Source organism: Monodelphis domestica, chromosome 4, assembly GCF_027887165.1.
Source record: "Monodelphis domestica isolate mMonDom1 chromosome 4, mMonDom1.pri, whole genome shotgun sequence".
NCBI lineage: Eukaryota > Metazoa > Chordata > Mammalia > Didelphimorphia > Didelphidae > Monodelphis > Monodelphis domestica.
In genome coordinates this window covers 415,084,264-415,103,984 of record NC_077230.1, presented here as the reverse complement: position 1 = coordinate 415,103,984, position 19,721 = coordinate 415,084,264, and the positions used below count along the sequence as shown (strand labels likewise).

General features: G+C 43.2%; 2 protein-coding genes across 7 annotated transcripts in view; one reads left to right on the top strand and one right to left on the bottom strand.

The window, feature by feature from the left end:
• The window catches only part of INTS11 (integrator complex subunit 11), a 39,151-nt gene extending 26,930 nt beyond the window's left edge, over positions 1–12,221 (bottom strand). The window contains exons 1-3 of one of the 3 annotated variants that reach the window (XM_016430039.2): positions 12,102–12,118; positions 11,561–11,679; positions 10,543–10,692 (exon numbers count right to left, since the gene is read on the bottom strand). In XM_016430039.2, the coding sequence (XP_016285525.1) occupies positions 10,543–10,570 (28 nt within the window). In that variant the 5' untranslated portion in view covers positions 10,571–10,692; positions 11,561–11,679; positions 12,102–12,118. Of the gene's footprint in view, positions 1–10,542; positions 10,693–11,560; positions 11,680–11,906; positions 12,059–12,101 lie in introns of those variants that run through there. The other 2 variants (XM_007481075.2, XM_001364637.5) reach the window with 2 other exon arrangements.
• CPTP (ceramide-1-phosphate transfer protein) lies at positions 12,218–18,952 on the top strand. 4 transcript variants are annotated; one of them, XM_001364706.4, is made up of 4 exons: positions 12,218–12,407; positions 13,173–13,261; positions 14,910–15,044; positions 16,056–18,952. In XM_001364706.4, the coding sequence occupies exons 3-4, from the start codon at positions 14,923–14,925 to the stop codon at positions 16,576–16,578; spliced, it is 645 nt and encodes a 214-aa protein (XP_001364743.2). In that variant the 5' UTR covers positions 12,218–12,407; positions 13,173–13,261; positions 14,910–14,922; the 3' UTR covers positions 16,579–18,952. The 4 variants fall into 4 exon arrangements, with proteins under 4 accessions (XP_001364743.2, XP_007481140.1, XP_016285526.1 ...); XM_007481078.3 differs by having other exon boundaries at positions 12,218–12,416; XM_016430040.2 differs by lacking the exon at positions 12,218–12,407 and adding an exon at positions 12,479–12,612.
• The last annotated feature ends 769 nt before the right edge of the window (positions 18,953–19,721 follow it).

Genomic DNA, 19,721 nt, shown 5'->3' with positions numbered 1-19,721 from the left:
AAGTCTTGAGTTTTTTTCTGGAGGCAATCAGTGAATTCTCTCTCTTTTTTAAAAACAAAAACAAAAAAAACCCCTGGCTTTCCTTTTTAGAATCAATACTGTGTATTGGTTCTAAGGCAGAAGAATGGTAAGGGCTAGGCAATGAAGGTTAAGTGACTTGCCCAGAGTCAAACAGCTAGGAAGTATCTGAAGCCAGATTTGAGCTCAAGATCTCCTATCTCTGGGCCTGGCTTTCAATCCATCAAACCACTTAGCCGCAACCTGCCCCAGCTGAATTCTTTCAATCAGAATTTAATTTTCTATATTCGGAAGTTCTGGGTTGTTCTCTTCTAGTATTTCCTTCATTATGACATGAAGGATTTTCAGGTTCTTCTGGGAGACCCATGATCTTTAGGCTGTTTCTACATACCTTGTCTTTGAAATCTGTATATTTTACTTGCATCCTAAGCATATTTTCTTTTAATGTTTTCGTTTTTTGCCTCTCTCCTCTCCTTCACTTCTATGTATTTGCATTCCCAATTTACTGTTCTCCCTTGGTGAGGCTTACCATTACAGACTCAAGATTTTCCTATTCTGCTTCTTATTTCTGCTGTGCAAGACACAGATTCCATCTCATAATTCTTATTTCTCTTTTAATCTAATCATGTTCTCCTCAACTTCCACATGACCTTCTCTCTCATCAAGCATTGAATCATTTTCCTTTATTTAGAGTACTTACTCAGAGATGCCTAAAACTGTTTGTAATAGGCATGAATGCCATATTTCCTTCTGTTGTTATTGTTTGTCCTACTGTTTATCTGTTTTCATTCAAGGTCTGAGAATTCCTTAAATCTTTAGTATGTTCAGTCTTTTCTCCTCTTATTTTCCTTATCACTCACTTTTTATTCCTTTCCTTTTGATTCTGGTTTCCTTGGATACTAGATCTCAAAGAACAGCAGCATCTTTCTACACTGGGCAATTCATGCACCAACTTAGCTCTGTGCCCCAATTAACTTTTGGGTAGTCAGAAACAGACCTAGTTGGATGCTCTTTCCCTCAGGTTTGGAGTCCTGAAGAGCCACCCACATGTGTGGTATCCTATCTTGGTAACCTGACCCACTCCTCTTATTTCTCAGATCTATCGCCCAGCAAAGGCATTTCAGAGATTTGCAGCACTTGTGCTTCCTGGTTGCATTCCTTTGGTTCCTGAAGGGCTGGTGATCTCATCAGTCTCCATCTATCCAACTATCATCTCTATGCAAATAATATCCAGATCTACAGATCTAGCCCTTACCCTGCTCATAAGATAGTAAGAACTGAGTAACGGAGAGTTGGAAGGGATCTCAGAGGAGGCTCTGAGTACAAATCCCTCCTTTTGCAGATAAGGAGACCAAGGCCTGCACAGATAAGTGAAATAAATGACTCCTAATAATCTGAGAAGTAAGCTTCAGAGGTGGGATCCTTGGTCTCAAGTCAGAGCTCTTCCCACTGCCTCCCCAATAAGCCCTATTTCTCTATCTCCAAATTCCTTCTGAATTTCTCCACTTCCCTGTCTCACCAGCATCTCTGATTCCACAAGTCTAAAATTGGATTTGTTATCTATTTTCCAAAACTACTCTTCCCAACTTCCCTATTTCTACCACCATTCTGACAGTCATCTTATTGCACCTTCAGAGAGTCAATCTCTACTCATCTGGTTTGCTCCCTTCCATCAAGTGCCAAGTCTTGCTGATTCTACTCCCTAAAAAATCTCTTTCATCACAATTCCTTCTCATGATTCCTATCATTATCACTCTAAGCCCAAGCCCGCATCACTTCCACCTGTGGTCTACCACAGGAGCCTCCTAATTGGTCCCCCTGCTTCCAGGTTCTGTCCTCATCTATCTATTCCTCAGTCAGTCAACAAGTAACACCTCTGACATATGGGTATTCTTATAGGGCAGATCTGATGTCACTCTCCCTCTCAAGATGCTTTAGTGTTGTCCCATTACCTCCAGAATACAATATTCATATTCCTGAGTTTGGCACTTAAAATCCCTCACTATCTAATTCTACCCTATCCTTCCAAGCTGATGGCACATTACTTTCCCAAACCAACTCAACCCTCCAGTCATATTGACCTACTTGAGGTTTCCCATACACAACAACCTATCTCCCACTTCCATGCCTTTGTACATGACCAGACACATCTGGTGTCCTTTCCCTCTGACCCCCCATCCCACTCCCTGTCAGTGCCTCCTTCCAAATGACCATGTATTCATTTTGTATCTGCCCCACTCCTTTTCTGTGAACATACATCATCCCTAGAGAATGTAAGTTTCTAGAGGTCAATGACTATCTCACTTCTTTACCTATCACCCTAATACCTGTCATTTTTAATAAATATTCATAGATCATAAGATACTAATAGATATTCATAATATAGCCTCTCCTGATGACTATTAATATTAAAAAGATGAGCCTTCATTTCAGGAAGACATCTAGGGGGCATTAAAAGCACACTGCCATTTCCCAAAGGTTATCCAGCTCACTCTCCTCCTCCTGTTCAAATACAGCCCATCCAAAGTGGCTGTTCTATTGTGTTCCATGCAATTACCACCCAGATTCCACATGAGAACCCACCTCTTATCTAGAGAAGTGATCAAGGTGCTGAGTTTTCAGGTAAAGTCAGGGGGGTTTTGTTTTGTTTGATGAGGTATATTTGCTCCAAAGATTTTGTTTGGGGGTGGGGGGTGTGGAGGATTTTCCCCAAGATTTTTGATGGAGCAGGTGGGATGAGGAGTTAGTTGCCCCCTCCCCAAAGGTGGGGAGGGTTTCTCAAGCATCTTTAAAAGTACAGAAAAAAAACAAAAGGTAAGAAGGAAACACCAATAGGTAGGGCAAGGTTCAAAAGTCACATGCCAAATTTATATATTTAAAAGGAAAGCAAGGGGCAGATAAGAAACTTAAGAGTTCCACACAGTCTCTTTTTCTGTTCTACGATGCCCATTTTATTGGGGGTTGGCAGAGTTCTGAATGAAAAATCCTTGTCTTTGTTCAAGATCTTTGGACTGGCAGGCCAGTTCTGCAGGTTCTCTAGCCAACTGTCTCGAGTCAGAAGCCAGATTGTAGATACTGAATTCATCTGTTTTTTTCCTGTTTGAATGGCTAGTCTAAATTCTTGGGTAACTAGGAATCTCTTTTAGGAAGTTCTGCAACATTCTGTGTTTGGATATAATCAAGACCATGTCACCCCAATACAGCGAATCCAGTCACCATCTAGGGCTAAGGTTCTTCAGCTTTTCTGGGTCACTCCCTCTGACAATCCAGTGAAGCTGATGAACTCCTTTGCAGAATAATGTGTGTAAAGCCCTGAAGGAAGTACTAATTTTTGATTTAGATTTGCGTGAAAATAAAGATGTATTCTTCCCATACATGTTTAAAGGTCCCCTGCAATTTGTCCTTGGACCACAGACTGAGAAACCTCCATCTAGTCAGTGGCAGGCTAGGCATTATGCTAAGTGCTGAGGATACAAAGAGGCAAAAACTAGCTCCTGTCCTAAAGGAGAAAATGTTCAAATGAGGAAGACAATATACAAATAACCAAATACACAAAGTTAGAGAATAGATGAAAGGGACAACACCTGAAAGGTGCAGACTTCAGCCACTGGGAGGGATCAGTGGGAAAGATTTGAGCTGACATCTTCAAGGAAGCCAGAGAAACAAAGAGCCCCAGATGAGGGGCAGAGCCTTCCAGGGTGGGGCAAACTGCAAAGAGGTCTGGATAACTAGACCTTAGAATGTAGGGAGGGGAAGAAGGTACAAGAAGACTGAAAAGAAAGAAGTGGGTCAGTGTGTAAGAGGCTTTAAAAGACAAACAAAAGGCTTTAAAGCTAATTCTGGAGGGTAAAAGGGAACTCCTAGAGCCCACTGATGAGGAGGGTAGGGAGAAAGGTGACAAGAGTCAGATCTATGCTAGGCAATGAGGGTTAATTACACAGGAAGTAACTGAGGTAAGATTTGAACCCAGGATGCCCCATCTCTAGACTTGGTTCTCAATCCACTGATATCTCCCCCTCTCCCCCCTTCCCTTATTTTCCATCTTAGAATCAATACTCTATACCGGTACTAAGGCAGAAGAACAGTAAGGGTTAGGCAATGGGGGTTAAGTGACTTGCCCAGGATCATATAGTTAGGAATTGTCTGAGTCAGATTTCAACGCACAATTTCCCATCTCTGGAGCTGGCTTCTAGCCAATGAGCCACCTAGCTGCCCCTTCACCTACACTTTAAAAAGCACCTTGGAACAAACACGATATATGAGCACAACTACAAAACACTCTCCACACAATTAAAACTAGATCTAAATAATTGAAAAAAACATTAACTGCTCATAAGTAGGATGAGCTAACATAATAAAAATGACAATTCTACCCAAACTCATTTACTTATTTGGTGCCATGCCCATTGAACTACCAAAAAACTTTTTTTACAGAATTAGGTTTATTTGGAAGAACAAAAGATCAAGAATATCAAGGAAAATAATGAAAAAAATGCAAAGGAAGGTGGCCTTGCAGTACCAGATCTTAAACCGTACTATAAAGCAGTGATCATCAAAACCATATAGTACTGGCTAAGAAACAGAAGGGAGGATCAGTGGAATAGACTTGGGGTAAGTGACCTCAGTAAGACAGTCCATGACAAGCCCAAAGATCCCAGCTTTTGGGACAAAAACCCACTATTTGATAAAAGCTGCTGGGAAAATTGGAAAACAGTATGGGAGAGATTAGGTCTAGATCAACATCTCACACCCTATACCAAGATAAACTCAGAATGGGTGAAAAACTTGAACATAAAGAAGGAAACAATAAGTAAATTAGGTGAACACAGAATAGTATACTTGTCAGATCTTTGGGAAAGGAAAGATTTTAAGACCAAGGAAGTTAGAAAAAATTACAAAATGCAAAATAAATAATTTTGATTACATTAAATTAAAAAGGTTTTGTACAAACAAAACCAATGCAATAAAAATTAGAAGGGAAGCAACAAATTGGGAAACAATCTTTATAACAAAAACCTCTGACAAAGGTCTAATCACTCAAATTTATAAGAAACTAACTCAATTGTAAAAAAAAATCAAGCCATTCCCCAGTTGATAAATGGGCAAGGGACATGAATAGGCAATTTTCAGATAAAGAAATCAAAAGTATTAATTAGCACATGGAAAAGTGTTCTAAATCTCTTATAATCAGAGAAATGCAAATCAAAACAACTCTGAGGTATCACCTCACACCCAGCAGATTGGCTAACATGACAGCAAAGAAAAGTAATGAATGTTGGAAGGGATGTGGCAAAATTGGGACATTAATGCATTGCTGGTGGAGTTGTAAACTGATCCAACCATTCTGGAGGGCAATTTGGAACTATGCCCAAAGGACACTAAAAGACTGTCTGCCCTTTGATCCAGCCATAGCACTGCTGGGTTTGTACCCCAAAGAGATAATAAGGAAAAAGGCATGTACAAGAATATTCATAGCTGCGCTCTTTGTGGTGGCAAAAAATTGGAAAATGAGGGGATGGGTTTGTACCCCAAAGAAATAAAGAAAAAGACTTGTATAAGAATATTCATAGCCGCGCAGTTTGTGGTGGCAAAAAAAAATTGGAAAATGAGGGGATGCCCTTCAATTGGAGAATGGCTGAACAAACTGTGGTATCTGTTGGTGATGGAATACTATTGTGCTCAAAGGAATAATGAATGAACTGGAGGGATTCCATGTGAACTGGAAGGACCTCCAGGAATTGATGCAGAGTGAAAGGAACACAACCAGGAGAAATTGTACAGAGATGGTAAAATCAAATGTAATGGACTTCTCTACTAGCAGCAATACAATGATTCAGAACTATTTGGACAGACATATGAGAATAAATACTATCCACATCCAGAGGAAGAACTGTGGGAAAAGAAACACAGAAGAAAAACAACTGCTTGATCACATGGGTCAGTAAGGCTATGACTGGGAAAGCAGACTCTAAAAGATCACCCTAGTGCAAATATTAATAATAAGGAAATGGGTCTTGATCAATGGCACATGAATTGCATGTTGGCTATAGGAGGGGGCTGAGGGATGGGGAGGGAAGGAACATGAGTCTTGTAACCAGGGAAAATTATTCTAAATCATCTAATTAAATAAATAATTTTTCTTAAAAAAGCACCTTGGAAACAAGAGTAGAGACCAGAGAGAAGGTTACTATAGTAATTCAGGAAAAGTTTAGGCAAAAGAAGATAAGGGCCCAAAAAGGTCATGGCTAAATATATAGAGAAAGAAATACAAACAAGAAATGGTATTTAGATAGAAGATCAAAGCTTGGCAACAAACTGGTTGTGTGGGATTAGTGAGAGGGAGGACTTGAGCATGACACCAAAGTGAGCTGTGGTAACGGAGAGAATGGGGAGGCCATCAACAATAATAAGGAAATTCAAAAGAGGGAAGAGTCTGGACAGGCTGAGTTTGAGATATCCGTAGGGCATTCCGTTTGAGATGTCCAAAAGGAAAGTTGGGGATGTAAGACCAGAGGGCAGATGAGAGGTATGGACTGAGATATAAAGATCTGAAGGTCATCTATACAGATATGATACTTGAACCCTTGGGAGTCGACAAGATCACCAACTGAAATAGTCAAAAGAGAATGGGGCCTGAGTCAGAGGCCTGGGACATCTACAGTTAGAGTGGACAAGACATGAAAAACCAAGAAAGACTGAAAAGGAACATCATCTCTCTGTAGATGACTCTCAGATCTACTTATACAACCCTAATCTCTCTTCTGACCTGCAGTCTTTTATCTCCAACTGTAGATACCTTAAACTCAATATGTCCAAAACAGAACTCATTATTTTTCCCCTTAAATCCTTCCCACCCCACTACCTTTGCTATTCCTATAAAGGGCAACCCCATCCTCCCAGTCACTCGTGCTCACAACCTAAGAGCCATTCTAGACTGCCCACTTTTTCCTTCTATGTCCCAGCTATGGCCAAGGTCTCTCGATTTCACCTCTGCAACCTTAGAGTTGGACACAAAAGGGGAAGAATCAGGAGACAACAGAGTCCCAAAACAGGAGTAAGTATGAGGTCAAATACTGTAGGGGACAAGGAGGATCAGACTGAGAAAAGGCCATTAGATTCGGTGATTAAACAATTATCGGCATCCAAACAGTCATCAGCATCTGTGGAAAGACGAGCTTCAGTTGGATTAAGGGATGGGAAGTCAAGAGAGCAGATTTTAGAAAATAGTGAAAGAGAAGGAAGTGGAAGCACCTCATTTTCTCAAAGAGTTTAGCCATGAAGGGGAGGAGAGATATAAGACAACATCCCTGAGACATGGTCGGATCAACTGAGGGTTTTATAAAGATGGAAAGACATGAGTATGCTTGTAGGCAGCAGGGATAATGCCAGCAGACAGGGAGAAACTGAAGATAATGGCAAGGGCAGGGATATCAGTGGAGACAATTTGTTAGCAAAGTTGGCAAGGAACATAACATAGAGGTTTGCGCTGAAAAGAAGAAGCGCTAACACCCTTCATCTAACACATGAGATGAAAGGTAGAGCTGGAAGAATTGGAAGTGGGAAAGGAAGGCAAGGAATGAGTGACCTGGCAGGGCCGAGACAGGAGGCAAGAGAGATAACAAATCAAGTGGGAAGGAAGAAAATAGTACTCTTGTGAGGGTACAGCTCAGACCAAGTAACATAGTAGTGTAGTCAGAGGAACAGACCAGGTATAGAACACACATACATAAGCAAACAAACCCATAGTTAAAAAAAAAAAGTATATATATATATATATATACATATATATATACTTTTTTTTGAGAGAGAGATTAGATACATAACTTTCTAGAGGGCCAAGTCAGTAGCTTAATTATTTTATTTAGCTTTGTTTAGCACGAAAGAAACAACATAAGAACAAAGGGAGTGAACAGGAGTATTTGGGCTTAGCACTTGGCAATGATAGGACATGGAGTCAAGGGACTCAAGAGAAAAGGACAGTATACCAAGGCACTGAGATAGGGAATGAAGGAGAATGTAGCCAGAGCAAGGATGATGGTCTGGGAAAGAAATGACATGTATATAAAAGGAAGGTCACGAAGAGGACAAGGAATAGGGGTACAGGTCCTAAGGTTTAAGGAAAGATGGCATTATAAAAAGATGATGGGGGAGCAGCTAGGTAGCTCAATGAATTGAGATCCAGCCCTGACAGGAGGTCCTGGGTTCAAATCTGGCCTCAGACATTTTCCAGCTGTGTGACTCTAGGCAAGTCACTTAACTCTCACTGTCTAGCACAATATACATTACTGATTCTAATATGCAAGAGGTTTTCCTAAAATAAATAAATAAATAATGAGGTGATGATCAGATATAAAGCAATTCTCGAGTTAAGTGAGTGATGGCAAAGTCATCTCAATGTGTAGTTGAGGTGGTGTAGAGGAGTGAGTTGTGGGACCTGAGAAGGCTGAAGTACTCGAGGGAATATCAATATGTAAATTGAAATTCCAAGGCAGAAGAGCAGCAAAGGCTAGGCTATGGGGGTTAAATAATTTGCAGAGTCACATAGACAGGAAATGTTTAGTCATATTTGAACCCAGGACTTCTCTTCTTCAGGCCTGGCTCTCTATCTACTGACCACCTAGCTGCCCCTAAAATGTACTCTCTTAAAGAACAGATGAAAACTGAATGCAGGTCAAAGCAGACCATTCTTTGCTTTATTTTCTTTGGGTTTTTAAAAATTGTGTCTTCTTCCACTAAAAGATGAATATGGAAATATGTTCTGTATGACAGCATATTTACAACCCATGACAAACTATTCACTGTCTCAGGGAGAAGGAAGGAGAGGAGGGAGGGAGAAAACGTGGAACTCATAACATTAGAAAAAATGCCAAAAATTGTATTTCCATGTAAGTGAGAAAAATGAAACATTACACACACCCCCAAAAAGGAGGGTGATACTCTCTTCCCCATTCTATGCCACTGACACTGTTGCATAAACTACTATCACCTTGTGAGAAGGAGGAGGATTGTGGGGGAAGGGAGCAGCACTCACTGAAAATACATATCAAAGCACTGATTGATTAATCTCAAAGCACTGTTTTGATTAATCTCAAAGCACTGATTGATGGCATTGATTATGCCATCCTTAGGCTCAGACTCAACTTCAATTTGTCTTCTGGTCTCCCTGACAGTGAGCAGGTAAGGGATGGCCTGGCTCCTTTCACCTCACTCACTGTCACAGGGCAAGGATCTTGGGTTTCACCCTCCCCCCTCCCCTGGCTAAGTGAATGATCACAGTCTAACACTGACTCAGTTTGCTTCCTTTTCTACTGCTGTCACCAACACAGCAGAGGCCAAAGAGGGCTCCACAAGGCTAAGGTGTTTCTTGGTATTTTCCCCCCAGACTGTCAGCTCCACAAGGCTCTCCTCTAGACTGCGTGGGGAGCTTCCCCAGATCTCTGCACAATGAAAGTGCTCAACAGATACTAGAAGAAGGAATGAAGACTGAGTAACTACTTATCAATGAAAGCTGAGAGAAAGGCCTGAGAATAGGCATAGCATCTTTCTATTCAAAGGCTAAGGACTCCATGTTAGTGATGTGGGGGGGGGGGGGGGGGCCTTTAAGAGGCCAAATACCTTTAAGTATCAACTTTTAAAATGCCTCAAAGCACCAAAGAATCAGTGTAGCAAAGCTTCTGTTTACAGGCTTGTGTCTCAACAAGCAACACTGTAGGAAGCCTCTGCTCTACACCAAAACTACCCCTGAACTCAGATGGATGATCTGATCCATCCCTGGAAACTTGGTGGTGAGCACCCTCTGGTGGTTATGTTATGGGACCTAAGTACCTAGGCTTCCCTCTCATCTCATCCCAGAAGAAAGTAAAGTAAGGTCCTACTTAACAGTGAGTGAACCATGCATTACTCTCCATGAGCCCTCTACTCCAAACCAGAGGAGATATCATTAATTTCCTTTTCCTCTGTTCAAGAACATAGCTCCCCATTCTAGTGCCCTGACATGACCTCCTCACCTTCTTAATAATCCAGCCAATCCTCTGATACCCAAGATAGAAAGATGTTCTATCTCCTTCCAGGAAGTTAGGGAAGTCCCTGACTCTTCCAGCACTCAATCATCCATCTCTCCTCTGAATAATCTGTCCTAAAATATTTAACCCCCCAAAGGAATTCTCTCTTGCTACCCTTTATACTTTGGGACTAATTTTCCATGATATATCTCCATGTATATCTCTTCTGAGGGAAGGTGAATTCATTTTACCATGAGCCAAAGGAAAATATAATTCAGAAAGAGAGTCTTCTGCATATGACCCGGTCCACCAAAGGAAAACATCAATGGGACTCTGGATGGCTTTACCACATACCATCCTCGCCAATGGGGATGTAAAGATGCTCAATATGAACTGAGCACAAAAGGAAGAGCTAAACCCTGAATATTCCAAATTCTAAGCTCATTACTATAAATGTTTTGTTGATTTGAATTTAATTTGGAAAAATTTATTTAAAAATCAAGTTTAATTTCTTTTAACTTACCCAAGGGAGTGACTTTAATCTCTGGCATCTTAAGAGAGGGAAAGTTTTCAGCACTTCTTCAGGTTAGATCCAGGACTCCACAGAGCAGAATCAACAAAGCACAGACTTTTAGGGATTATACAGGTACCATTTGTTTGGATATCTTAATTTCTAAAAAGGAAAGGGATCAAATCAGAAGATTGTTACTTTTTACAATCACTATGAAATAGGTGCTGGGACAGGGGCACTCTCCACCCCAGCCCCAAACTGGATTTCCTCAGCTCTGGTTATTAGCTCTGCCAAAACAGCCTGAAATTCTGGAGGGACAAGTCTTACTTTACCCTACTAACACAACAGTATACTAGAGGTCTCTGGAAAGCATGCTAGGAAAACATGGTGATGATGTCAACATTACTGTTTTAATCTAGACTTGAGTCAGGGGGCCTGAGTTCTAGATCCTAAATTGTTCAAATCCTATTTCTTCATCTGTAAAATAAGGATAATAAAAATTGTACTGCCTATCTACCTCCAAAAATTTAGTTGGAAGGAACCTTAGAAATCATCTACTCTACACCCCTTCATTTTACAGAAGGTGAAACTAAGAGTCATAGGAGTTAAATAACCTACAGCCACACAGATAAACAAATAAAAGAGCACAAGTCTCATGAGCTGAACCAGATGAATTCTAAGGACCTTTTCAACTCTGAGTACCTAATTCCAAATCCATTGTTCTTCCCACACTGACTCTTTACATGATTGCATTAACGGAAGCATTTTGTAAACTGTTCAGTGCTACAAGAAAGAACTACCACTACTAGTAGTCAGGCCTTTTTCTGCCTCCAAAAAAATTCTTTTAACTTACTCCCCTTTGAATTACTTTCTCCTTCTAGGGTATGTGGTTTAGGATGATCTGCTACAGAAGCTACTTACTTCCTAGATGAGCATTGATAAATCATACATGAAGCAATATAGCATGATAAAAAGAGTCTAGGATTTGGAGTCAAGGGACCCAGGTTCAAATCTTGGCTCTGCTACTTACTATTTGTGTGACTCTAGGCAAGTCATTCTCTGAGCCAGCAAACCAATCTCTAGTCCCTGCTCGGACCCCCTGACTCGCTGATCTTGAGCAAGTTACACAATCTGTCAAAGCCTCAGCTTCTTCATTTGTAAAGTGGAGGAAGGCCAAAGAGAAAAGAAACATTAAAATCCTATCCAGACCTAAATTCTATGACCCCAGGATGGCGTCTCCCGGAGCTCCCCTGTATCCTCACACAGTGACCCAATCCAAGGCAGGTTTTGTTGGAAAATCCCAAAAATCGAGCAAGTGACCATTTAAGCCTTGGGAGCAGTTGCTCGCCTACGGTGACGTCACTCGCCTGCATTACCAGCGAGCAAGTCCGTATGGAGCTCATGGCCGCTCGCCTTAGGCAAGCCGACCCTTCAGCCCTCCTCGTCCTGAGCCGGGGTCCGCTAGGGGAGGCGAGTAAGGCAATGAGGGATGATCCCTGGGAAATCGACCGACCCTCTTCTCCCCACCCCACCACTTCCAGGAAAGGACCCCAACGTTTCCTTCTTCCCACCTCAGTCCTCCACAGACCAAGCCGCACAGGCTTCCGTACCCACAGCCAGTCCTAGAGCTTTGCGCCTGCGCGCAGAGCGAGCAGCGGCAACGACCCCAGGCTACCACGCAGACGCAACTCTAGCCTATAAGATGGCTTCTCTGCGCCCAGTGCCCACCTTCATGGAGCGGATGCTCTCTCTCGGCTCTCCATTAGACGCCGTCCCAGTCAATCAAGTGGGGGCGGGGCCGGGGCCTTAGAGGCGGATCTTGGTAGTGATTGGAGGGGATTGATGACCGAAGAACCTGCATTCTGAGGAAACGTCAGGTGAGAAAGGTATAGGTAAGGGGAGGAGGCGGCCCCGCTGGGTCGCCTCTGGGTTGCCGGGGGTCGGGGAACTATAGGCGGGTATCAGGGGTGCTGGGGGGAGACCCTGGCCCCTGACTGGACCGAGAGCCCTGGGGGGTGGGGGTGGAGAGGACGGAGGGGTCAAAGGTCATGGGTCCCCACCCTAGGGACCCCAACGCTACGGGTAAGGGGAGCCGTAAGGGAAGCCAGGACATCTGGGGCTCCAATCCCTGCCTGACTAGCTGGAGAACCTCGACTTCAGTTTTCCCATCTGTCAAATAGAGGAGATCGGACGAGGTGGACTCCTTAATCGCTCTGGGTCCCATGTCTTTGAACTGGAGGGACTTCACCTGGATCACAAGATATTAATCCGAATCCATCAACTTTTAATATTTAATATCCTGAAAGCTCTATTTATGTAAACAAATTGTATATAAATCATATTATATAGTTGTATGTTTTATATATAAATTCTATATAATATAAACGTATACAATATAAACTTATTATGTTATACAATTATATAAATATATTTATATAAATGCATTTTATACATAAATATATGTGTGTTTCTTCTGTAATTTATGTATTTTATGCAGTTAAAAACAGCATGAAGGGGTCTATAGTCTTCATGGGACTGACTAGCAAAGGGGTCCATGATACCCCAAAAGATGAATTCCCCAGAATATCTAAGCATTCTTTCAGACCTGACATTCTGTTATTCTTGTTTTGTTTTTTTTCAAGGATGTGACTTTAGAACCTATAAGCAGTAAAAGAAGAACCAGGAATAGGATCCTGGGCTCCTCTCCCTTCTGACCTTCCTCATCTCCCTGGTATGTAAGGATAGCACTGCTGTATCATTGGGGTGGGGTTGGGTCCAGTTGGCTCTGTGCTGAGTCAGACTCTGCTGCTCTGAAATTGATTTTTGCTTGTGGTTAGTGTTCAATAAACACGCTCTAAATAAAGTAGAATGTGAGCCGAGGACCAGCATCAGGCTTGCAATCAAACCCTGGACCACTGTTGTCTAAGGGCCACAAAACCTTTGGTTTGAGCTAAGCAGAGTGTCCCATGCCTTTTTGCACAGCTAGGCTATTTGAAGAGTGTTAAGACCCTGTGTTTCTTTATTTGCTCTTACTCATAACCTCTCCAACCCCTTTCTTTATCACTGGCCTTGAAGATTTAACAAGTGGTTTTTGGCAGAAAGTAATCATAGGAAAGTCAGAGTGATGTCTGGTGAATGTATCATCCGCTTTACCTTTCAGAAGCTGAGCCAAAACCATCTATCCTAAGGTGTAACCTCAGCTGTTCAACCTGTTCAAAACCATTTAGTTTCTTCTTTTCTCAGTATTATATAACAAACCTTGGGGTCAAAGAACATTAGAGTCCAGAGCATTTCCTGCTTGCTATTGGCTTCATTCTCCGTCATGAGAAAGCATGAGGGTATTTAAGCAATAAATTTGTCATTGACTGATAAACCATCAGAGCTGGGAGAGTAGACAATAGAATGTCAGAGTTGGAAGAGACCTTAGAGGTCATTGGTCCAACCCTCTCATTTTCCATATAGCAGAGCTGAGATCCAGAATGAGGAAGCAGTCAACAACTGAGCACAAGTTAGATCTCCTAACTTTTAGAATCATCATCTTCTCCATTATGCCACACTCATTCATCTTTAAGTCTCTGGGATCCTCTACTTTCCCATCCCCATTTGTAAATCCATTCCCATTCCTCTTTTTTTTATTTTAAAATTTAATCATTCAGGCAGTCATCAAGGTCATATTGAATACCAACTCTGTGTTCTGGACTATGCTGGGTGCACAGGGGAACACAAAAATATGGATGGGTCTTTCAGTTTTTTAACCCTTACTTTCCATCTTAGAATTGATACTAAGTATTGGTTCCAAGGCACAAGAGTAGTAAGGGCCAGGCAATTGGACTTAAGTAACTTGCCTAGGGACACAGAGCTTGGAAGTGTCTGAGGCCAGATTTGAACCCAGGTTCTCCTGACTCCGGGCCTGGTTCTTTATCCACTGAGCCACCTAGCTGCCTTTGGTTCTTTCTTTAAAGAGCTCATTATCTTGGGCAGCTAGGTGGCATAATGACTAGATAATTTAGTGGCTCATCTGAATAATTCCTGTTCATTCTCCTACTCTGTCTGTGAAGTTGGGCTTGGATGCAGCACAAACTGCGGAAGAACCACAGGCGCATAGGAGATTCCAGGGCAGGGCCTGCCCTCCAGGTCAGCCTCTCCCATCTCAGGCTTGTCAGGTCACTGGCTGCTGATAGCTTTGAAGGAACTGAATTTGCCAACATTTCTTAGAGCTCTGAGCCCTGCATGGGGAAGGTTTTCTTTTTGAAGTAACTTGAAGTAAGTAACAGCAACTGTGGAGAAAGATAACTTATGACATCAGTTGCTCCACTCTAGCTAGTCCTCCAAAGCAGTCAGGATTAACCTGATCATCCAGATGCTTCTGTGTGTTTCAGGTTGTGGCGGATCATGGCTGACGTAGACACAGATTTTAACCTGAAGGTTGTTCTAGTCAACTTCAAGCAATGCCTCAGCGAAAAGGAGGAGGTTCTCATGGACCCTTATCTGACTGGCTGGAAAGGACTTATCAAGTGAGTGTACACAGCCAGAATGCCAGGGAGAGCTCATGCTGGGGTGGGAGGGAGGGGTGTTTAGAGCTCCAGGCCTGGCATCAGGAAGACTGGAGTTCAAATCTAGCCTTGGACACTTAACTCTGTCTGTGTGATCCTGAAAAGTTCACTTGATCTATTTATCTCAATTTCTGCAAAATGGGATAATAATAGCACCTACCCCTTGGGTTGTTGTGAGGATCAGATGGTACAGAGTAAGCATTATGTAAATGTGAGCTATTATTATAATTATTCTCTCTTTTGTATAAGGAGGGACTAGAAAAATGTGGGAGGCCAGGCGAGGGTGAGTGTCAGACAGCTTAGATGAGAAGAGGAAACTGTCCCTGATCATCATACACCTTTGGAGGAAGGACTCTTGGATGAAGGGTTGATTAGCACATGGAGGGAGTGGACTTGTGGCTGAGCAGGAGACCACCCATACAGGGAGTAGAGCTTCATGTTCCTACCAAGCATTTGGCAAACATCAGTGACCCCATCTTAGTGCTGAATTCTCCTGTCATGCCAAGGTACCACTGAGGATCCTTCTGGCATCCTAGGGAGATAGTTGGGACCAAGGGGCTCAGCGATTAATACAGGATTCCCCCAATGCCCCCAGTGATGTCCTCTTTGGCCACCAGAACCATGCCTGACCCTATTGCAGTCACTGGGAAAGGAAAGCAGCCACAAGGTTGTTATGCTGTTTTGATTTTACTGTACAATTTAGATGACCTAGGCCCCCAATGCATTTCCTGTTGTTAGTGTTGGTGACACTCCTCCTGAGAACCAGAATACCTGGTTTTGCTGCTACCCATTCCTTCCCTGTTTCCTTTAGCTGATTCATGTGTTTCTTTAGCAGTCTGGCCCAGGGAAAATCCCCTTTGGCCTCTCTCCTCCCACCAGCCTTGGATATGGAATCATTCCCCAGTGAGGGAGCTAGATGCCCTAGTAGGGTCCCCCAGCCCTGTGACACTTTGTTTGGTCCTTAAAATGTAGGTTTCTGAACAACCTTGGTGCTGTTTTCGCCTTCATCTCCAAGGATGTGCTGACCAAAGTCCAGATCATGGAGAAATTCCGCAACAGTGAACAGAAGGAAAATTACTTTAGCCTGCAATCCATGGTGAAATATGAGATAAGCAACAACCTGGTGGACTTCCAGAAGCGTGCCGACCATCCAGATTCTGGCTGCCGAACCATCCTTCGTCTGCACCGGGCCCTACACTGGCTGCAATTGTTCCTAGATGGGCTGAGGACAAGCCAGGAGGACTCCAAGACCTCATCCCTCTGCACAGACTCCTACAACATTGCTCTGGCCACCTACCACCCTTGGCTCATCCGCAAAGCTGTCACCGTGGCTTTCTGCACCCTGCCTTCCCGCAACGCCTTTCTCGAGACCATGAATGTGGGCACCCCCGAGGAAGCTGTGGAGATGCTCAGTGATGCCATGCCCTTCATTGGCCAGGTCTACCAGCTCTCCCAAAAACTCTTCGAGGAGAATGCACTGCTGGACCTTCCATAGCTGAGGGGAGGCCAGGTCCTAGGGTGACTCTCCCACCTTAGACACCAGGTTAAGAGGCTACAACCCATACCACTCACTGATGCTTCAGTTGGAGTTCTCTTGGTTTCTCTTTCCCCATCTTCCATCAACCTTGGACTTGAATGGGAATAGGTATTTGGAAAATTGGGTGGCTCTCTTCAAAGAAGAATCAAAGAATCATTGATGAAATGTGGATTGGAGATCAATGGAAACCAGAGGGCCAGGTTTGTGTCTTGAGGGTGGCTGGTTTCCGCTATTCTTGACCTGCCTACTGTTTGAAGCATCAGAAATAATCTTAAGTAAAATCACGTGGCCTCTGGGGAAGTCAGACAGCTCTACCCATTCCTTGAACGGCTTACTCCCCTAATCAAAAGCCGAAAGAAGAAAACTTATTTTATCTTTTATTTTGAATCACATTGCAGTGCCTAGGCTGCAAACAGAAGTATGTGCAATTAAATATCTTATCTGTTTTGATGTTAACTTCTGCCCAAAAAAAGCATTTTACTGTTTAAAGAAAGAGTTGGGGATCAGAGAAGAAGCCATCTTAGAGTTAAGTTCATGGAGCTCTCGTCTTCATTTCTGACTATTTTATCAGCCTCATCTGAGACGGTTCTTTAGTGAAACATAAAACCTCTGGGTCCAATCTAGTTATCTCAGGGGCAAAATAATTTCTTTCCTTTTCCAGTCTCTCATACACTTTATATGTAAGGTAAGCATTTACATGCATCCAAAGGTTATCACCTTCTGCTCATGGGTCTCTAGCAAGGGAAGCAACAACTTTTATAGGATTTCCCCAGGTGCTCTCAGAGAGCTGGATTTTTTTTTAAGTGTCTCAGGTGTCTTACCAAAGACAGTATTGTCATCCATACCACTGATGGTGTTTTCTCTCCTTGAATGCCAGCCACTGAGTAATGATGAACCAACTGCTAGGCAATGGTCCCATCAGGCAAAGAGGCTGACTTTGGGGTGCTCAGCCTTAGCCATGCACATAGTATTAAAGAGTTAAGCACATCCCTGCCTGGCATGAGATTTGGGGGCATTTCCTGATCTCCTGACAGAAATGCTGTGGCCATGGAGCAGAATTCCTGACCGGACCTCATTGCAGGCTATTACTTAAAATCCTGCAGGCTGCTGGATGGCCATTCATAGCCCATCATCAACAGTGTTAATGGCCAGCTCATCCCACCAGAGAGAGAGCACAAGCTGCCTCCTAGGCCCTTCTCTTTAGAGGGGTCTCCCTTAGAAAAAGTCCCTCAGGAAAATACCTGTTCCTGAATGGTTATCCCCAAGATTGCATCCTTCCTGGGACTCACATTTTCAGATGATGATTTTCCCTGGAAAGCACTTAACAGTTATCACCAAACCTGCAACTCTCCTGGAACTGAACCTCCCCACCCAAAGGGGGTTCCCTCTGAAAGATGCAAGAAGTAGAGGACCTTCTCTTTTTATAGCCACTGAAATGCTGCTTGTAGGGGCATGTGCTGCCCCAAGCAAATCCCCTCACCTGCACCCCCCAAAGAGACCTGAGGACCAAGTTTTCTGTCTTAGCTTTCAAACTAGTATTCATCAAATTGTGGCTTCTGTGAGAATCGCTTGGTGAGACCCCCAAAGGCTGTTGCTTGACCCAGTGTTTTGAATATGAGATAGAGGAGCTCAGGGCACAGTAGTCATCCTTCCCTCATGTGGCACAGCTTCCCATCTTTGTCCCTGCTGGGCTTCCCTGATTGCTCTCCTTTCCAGTGCTGTTCTCTTGACCTACAAGATTCCCTGCCAGGGGGATGGGCTTCTATCCTCGGTACCTGCCCTATGGAGGGGTGGCAGCAGCCTTGAGTGGAGAGGAGAGGGAGCCCTGAGATCAGCTGTTTCCTGAGAGCTGGCAACTTGAGAGAGGAGGTGCTATTCTGCACTGTGCCCCAATGGTTTCCCAAGAAATGGAAGCATTGGGTTCTTCCATGGGGGCCAGAGGAGGGGGAGTAACAAGAGGGGCTTCTCATGGCTCTGTTGCCCATATGGTATCAGCTGGATGCCGTTGACCAGATGATTCGAACACTGGTCTGAGCTTGGAATCATTAGCTGTGCCACAGCTGAGGAGCATGGGGGGGTACCTGGATTTGCCTTGTGTGCCCCTCCCCTGGATTTTCTGCTGCTGTCCATCTGCCCCTGATTGCACATTCCCTGGGAGTTCTGCCTCCTGCTAATCTGTCCTTGATGCGTTGTTCCCTTGGAGATCACTCCCCATAAGTCAGTGTGCCCTTTGTGTAACCTGTGTCCAGCAGCACTGTGTGACTTCATTCTTTGGAGGGAATTATAATATATTTGGTTATTTTTGCATTTAAAATAAATCATACTTGGTGGACAGAAGTGTATTGAGTCTTTGGACATGGAGGAGGGCTGATTCCTGTGTAAATGAATAGAGTCAATACCCCAAAAGACTGTCCATTAGAGGTGACAGGAAACAGTCCACAGAGCATGTTTTTCCCCCCCGGCCCAGGGCGGATGATTCTGTCATGGAACCTTAAACTATAAATTATTACCCAGTTATGTTATGTGATCCATGTAATCATCTTCCACGTTCTTCAAAGCATTATAGGTCTGCACCGATTTGAGACTATGAGCTTTTGGGGGCAAAAGTTACTGTTGTAGTTATTGTAAGCATTTCATGAATAAATCTAAAAGGATATTCTGACTGGCATATTAAATTACATAGGATGTTGTTGAGAGAAGATTGTGGAACAAAAAACATTGGGGTCAGCAAGCATTGAGTTCTAATTCTCCCTCACATATTTATTAATGGCAGGGCCCTGGGCAAATTATTTAACCTCAGCCACAGTTTACTCATCTATAAAATGGGGATAATAATAGTACCTGCCACATGTGGTTGGTGGGAGGATCAAATGAGATGTTAATTGTGATATGGTTTGTAACCCTTAAAGCCCTGAATAAATGCCATCTATTATTCCACTCCAATGCATGTGGCAGATAGTCATCCAGCTTCTGAAAGACCTCTATGGATGAGGAATCATCCTGCTTTTGAGGCAGCTTGTTCCACACTGAGACAGCTCTCCTTGTGAAGAAGCTTATCCTGGATATTGAGCTTATGCTGATTTCAGCTCCTGCCTGTTGCA

Coding starts and splice junctions, on each gene's coding strand:
- CPTP (XM_001364706.4), top strand. CDS start 14,923: ATGGCTGACGTAGACACAGATTTTAACCTGAAGGTTGTTCTAGTCAAC. Junction 15,045..16,055: donor GGCTGGAAAGGACTTATCAA/GTGAGTGTACAC, acceptor CTTAAAATGTAG/GTTTCTGAACAACCTTGGTG.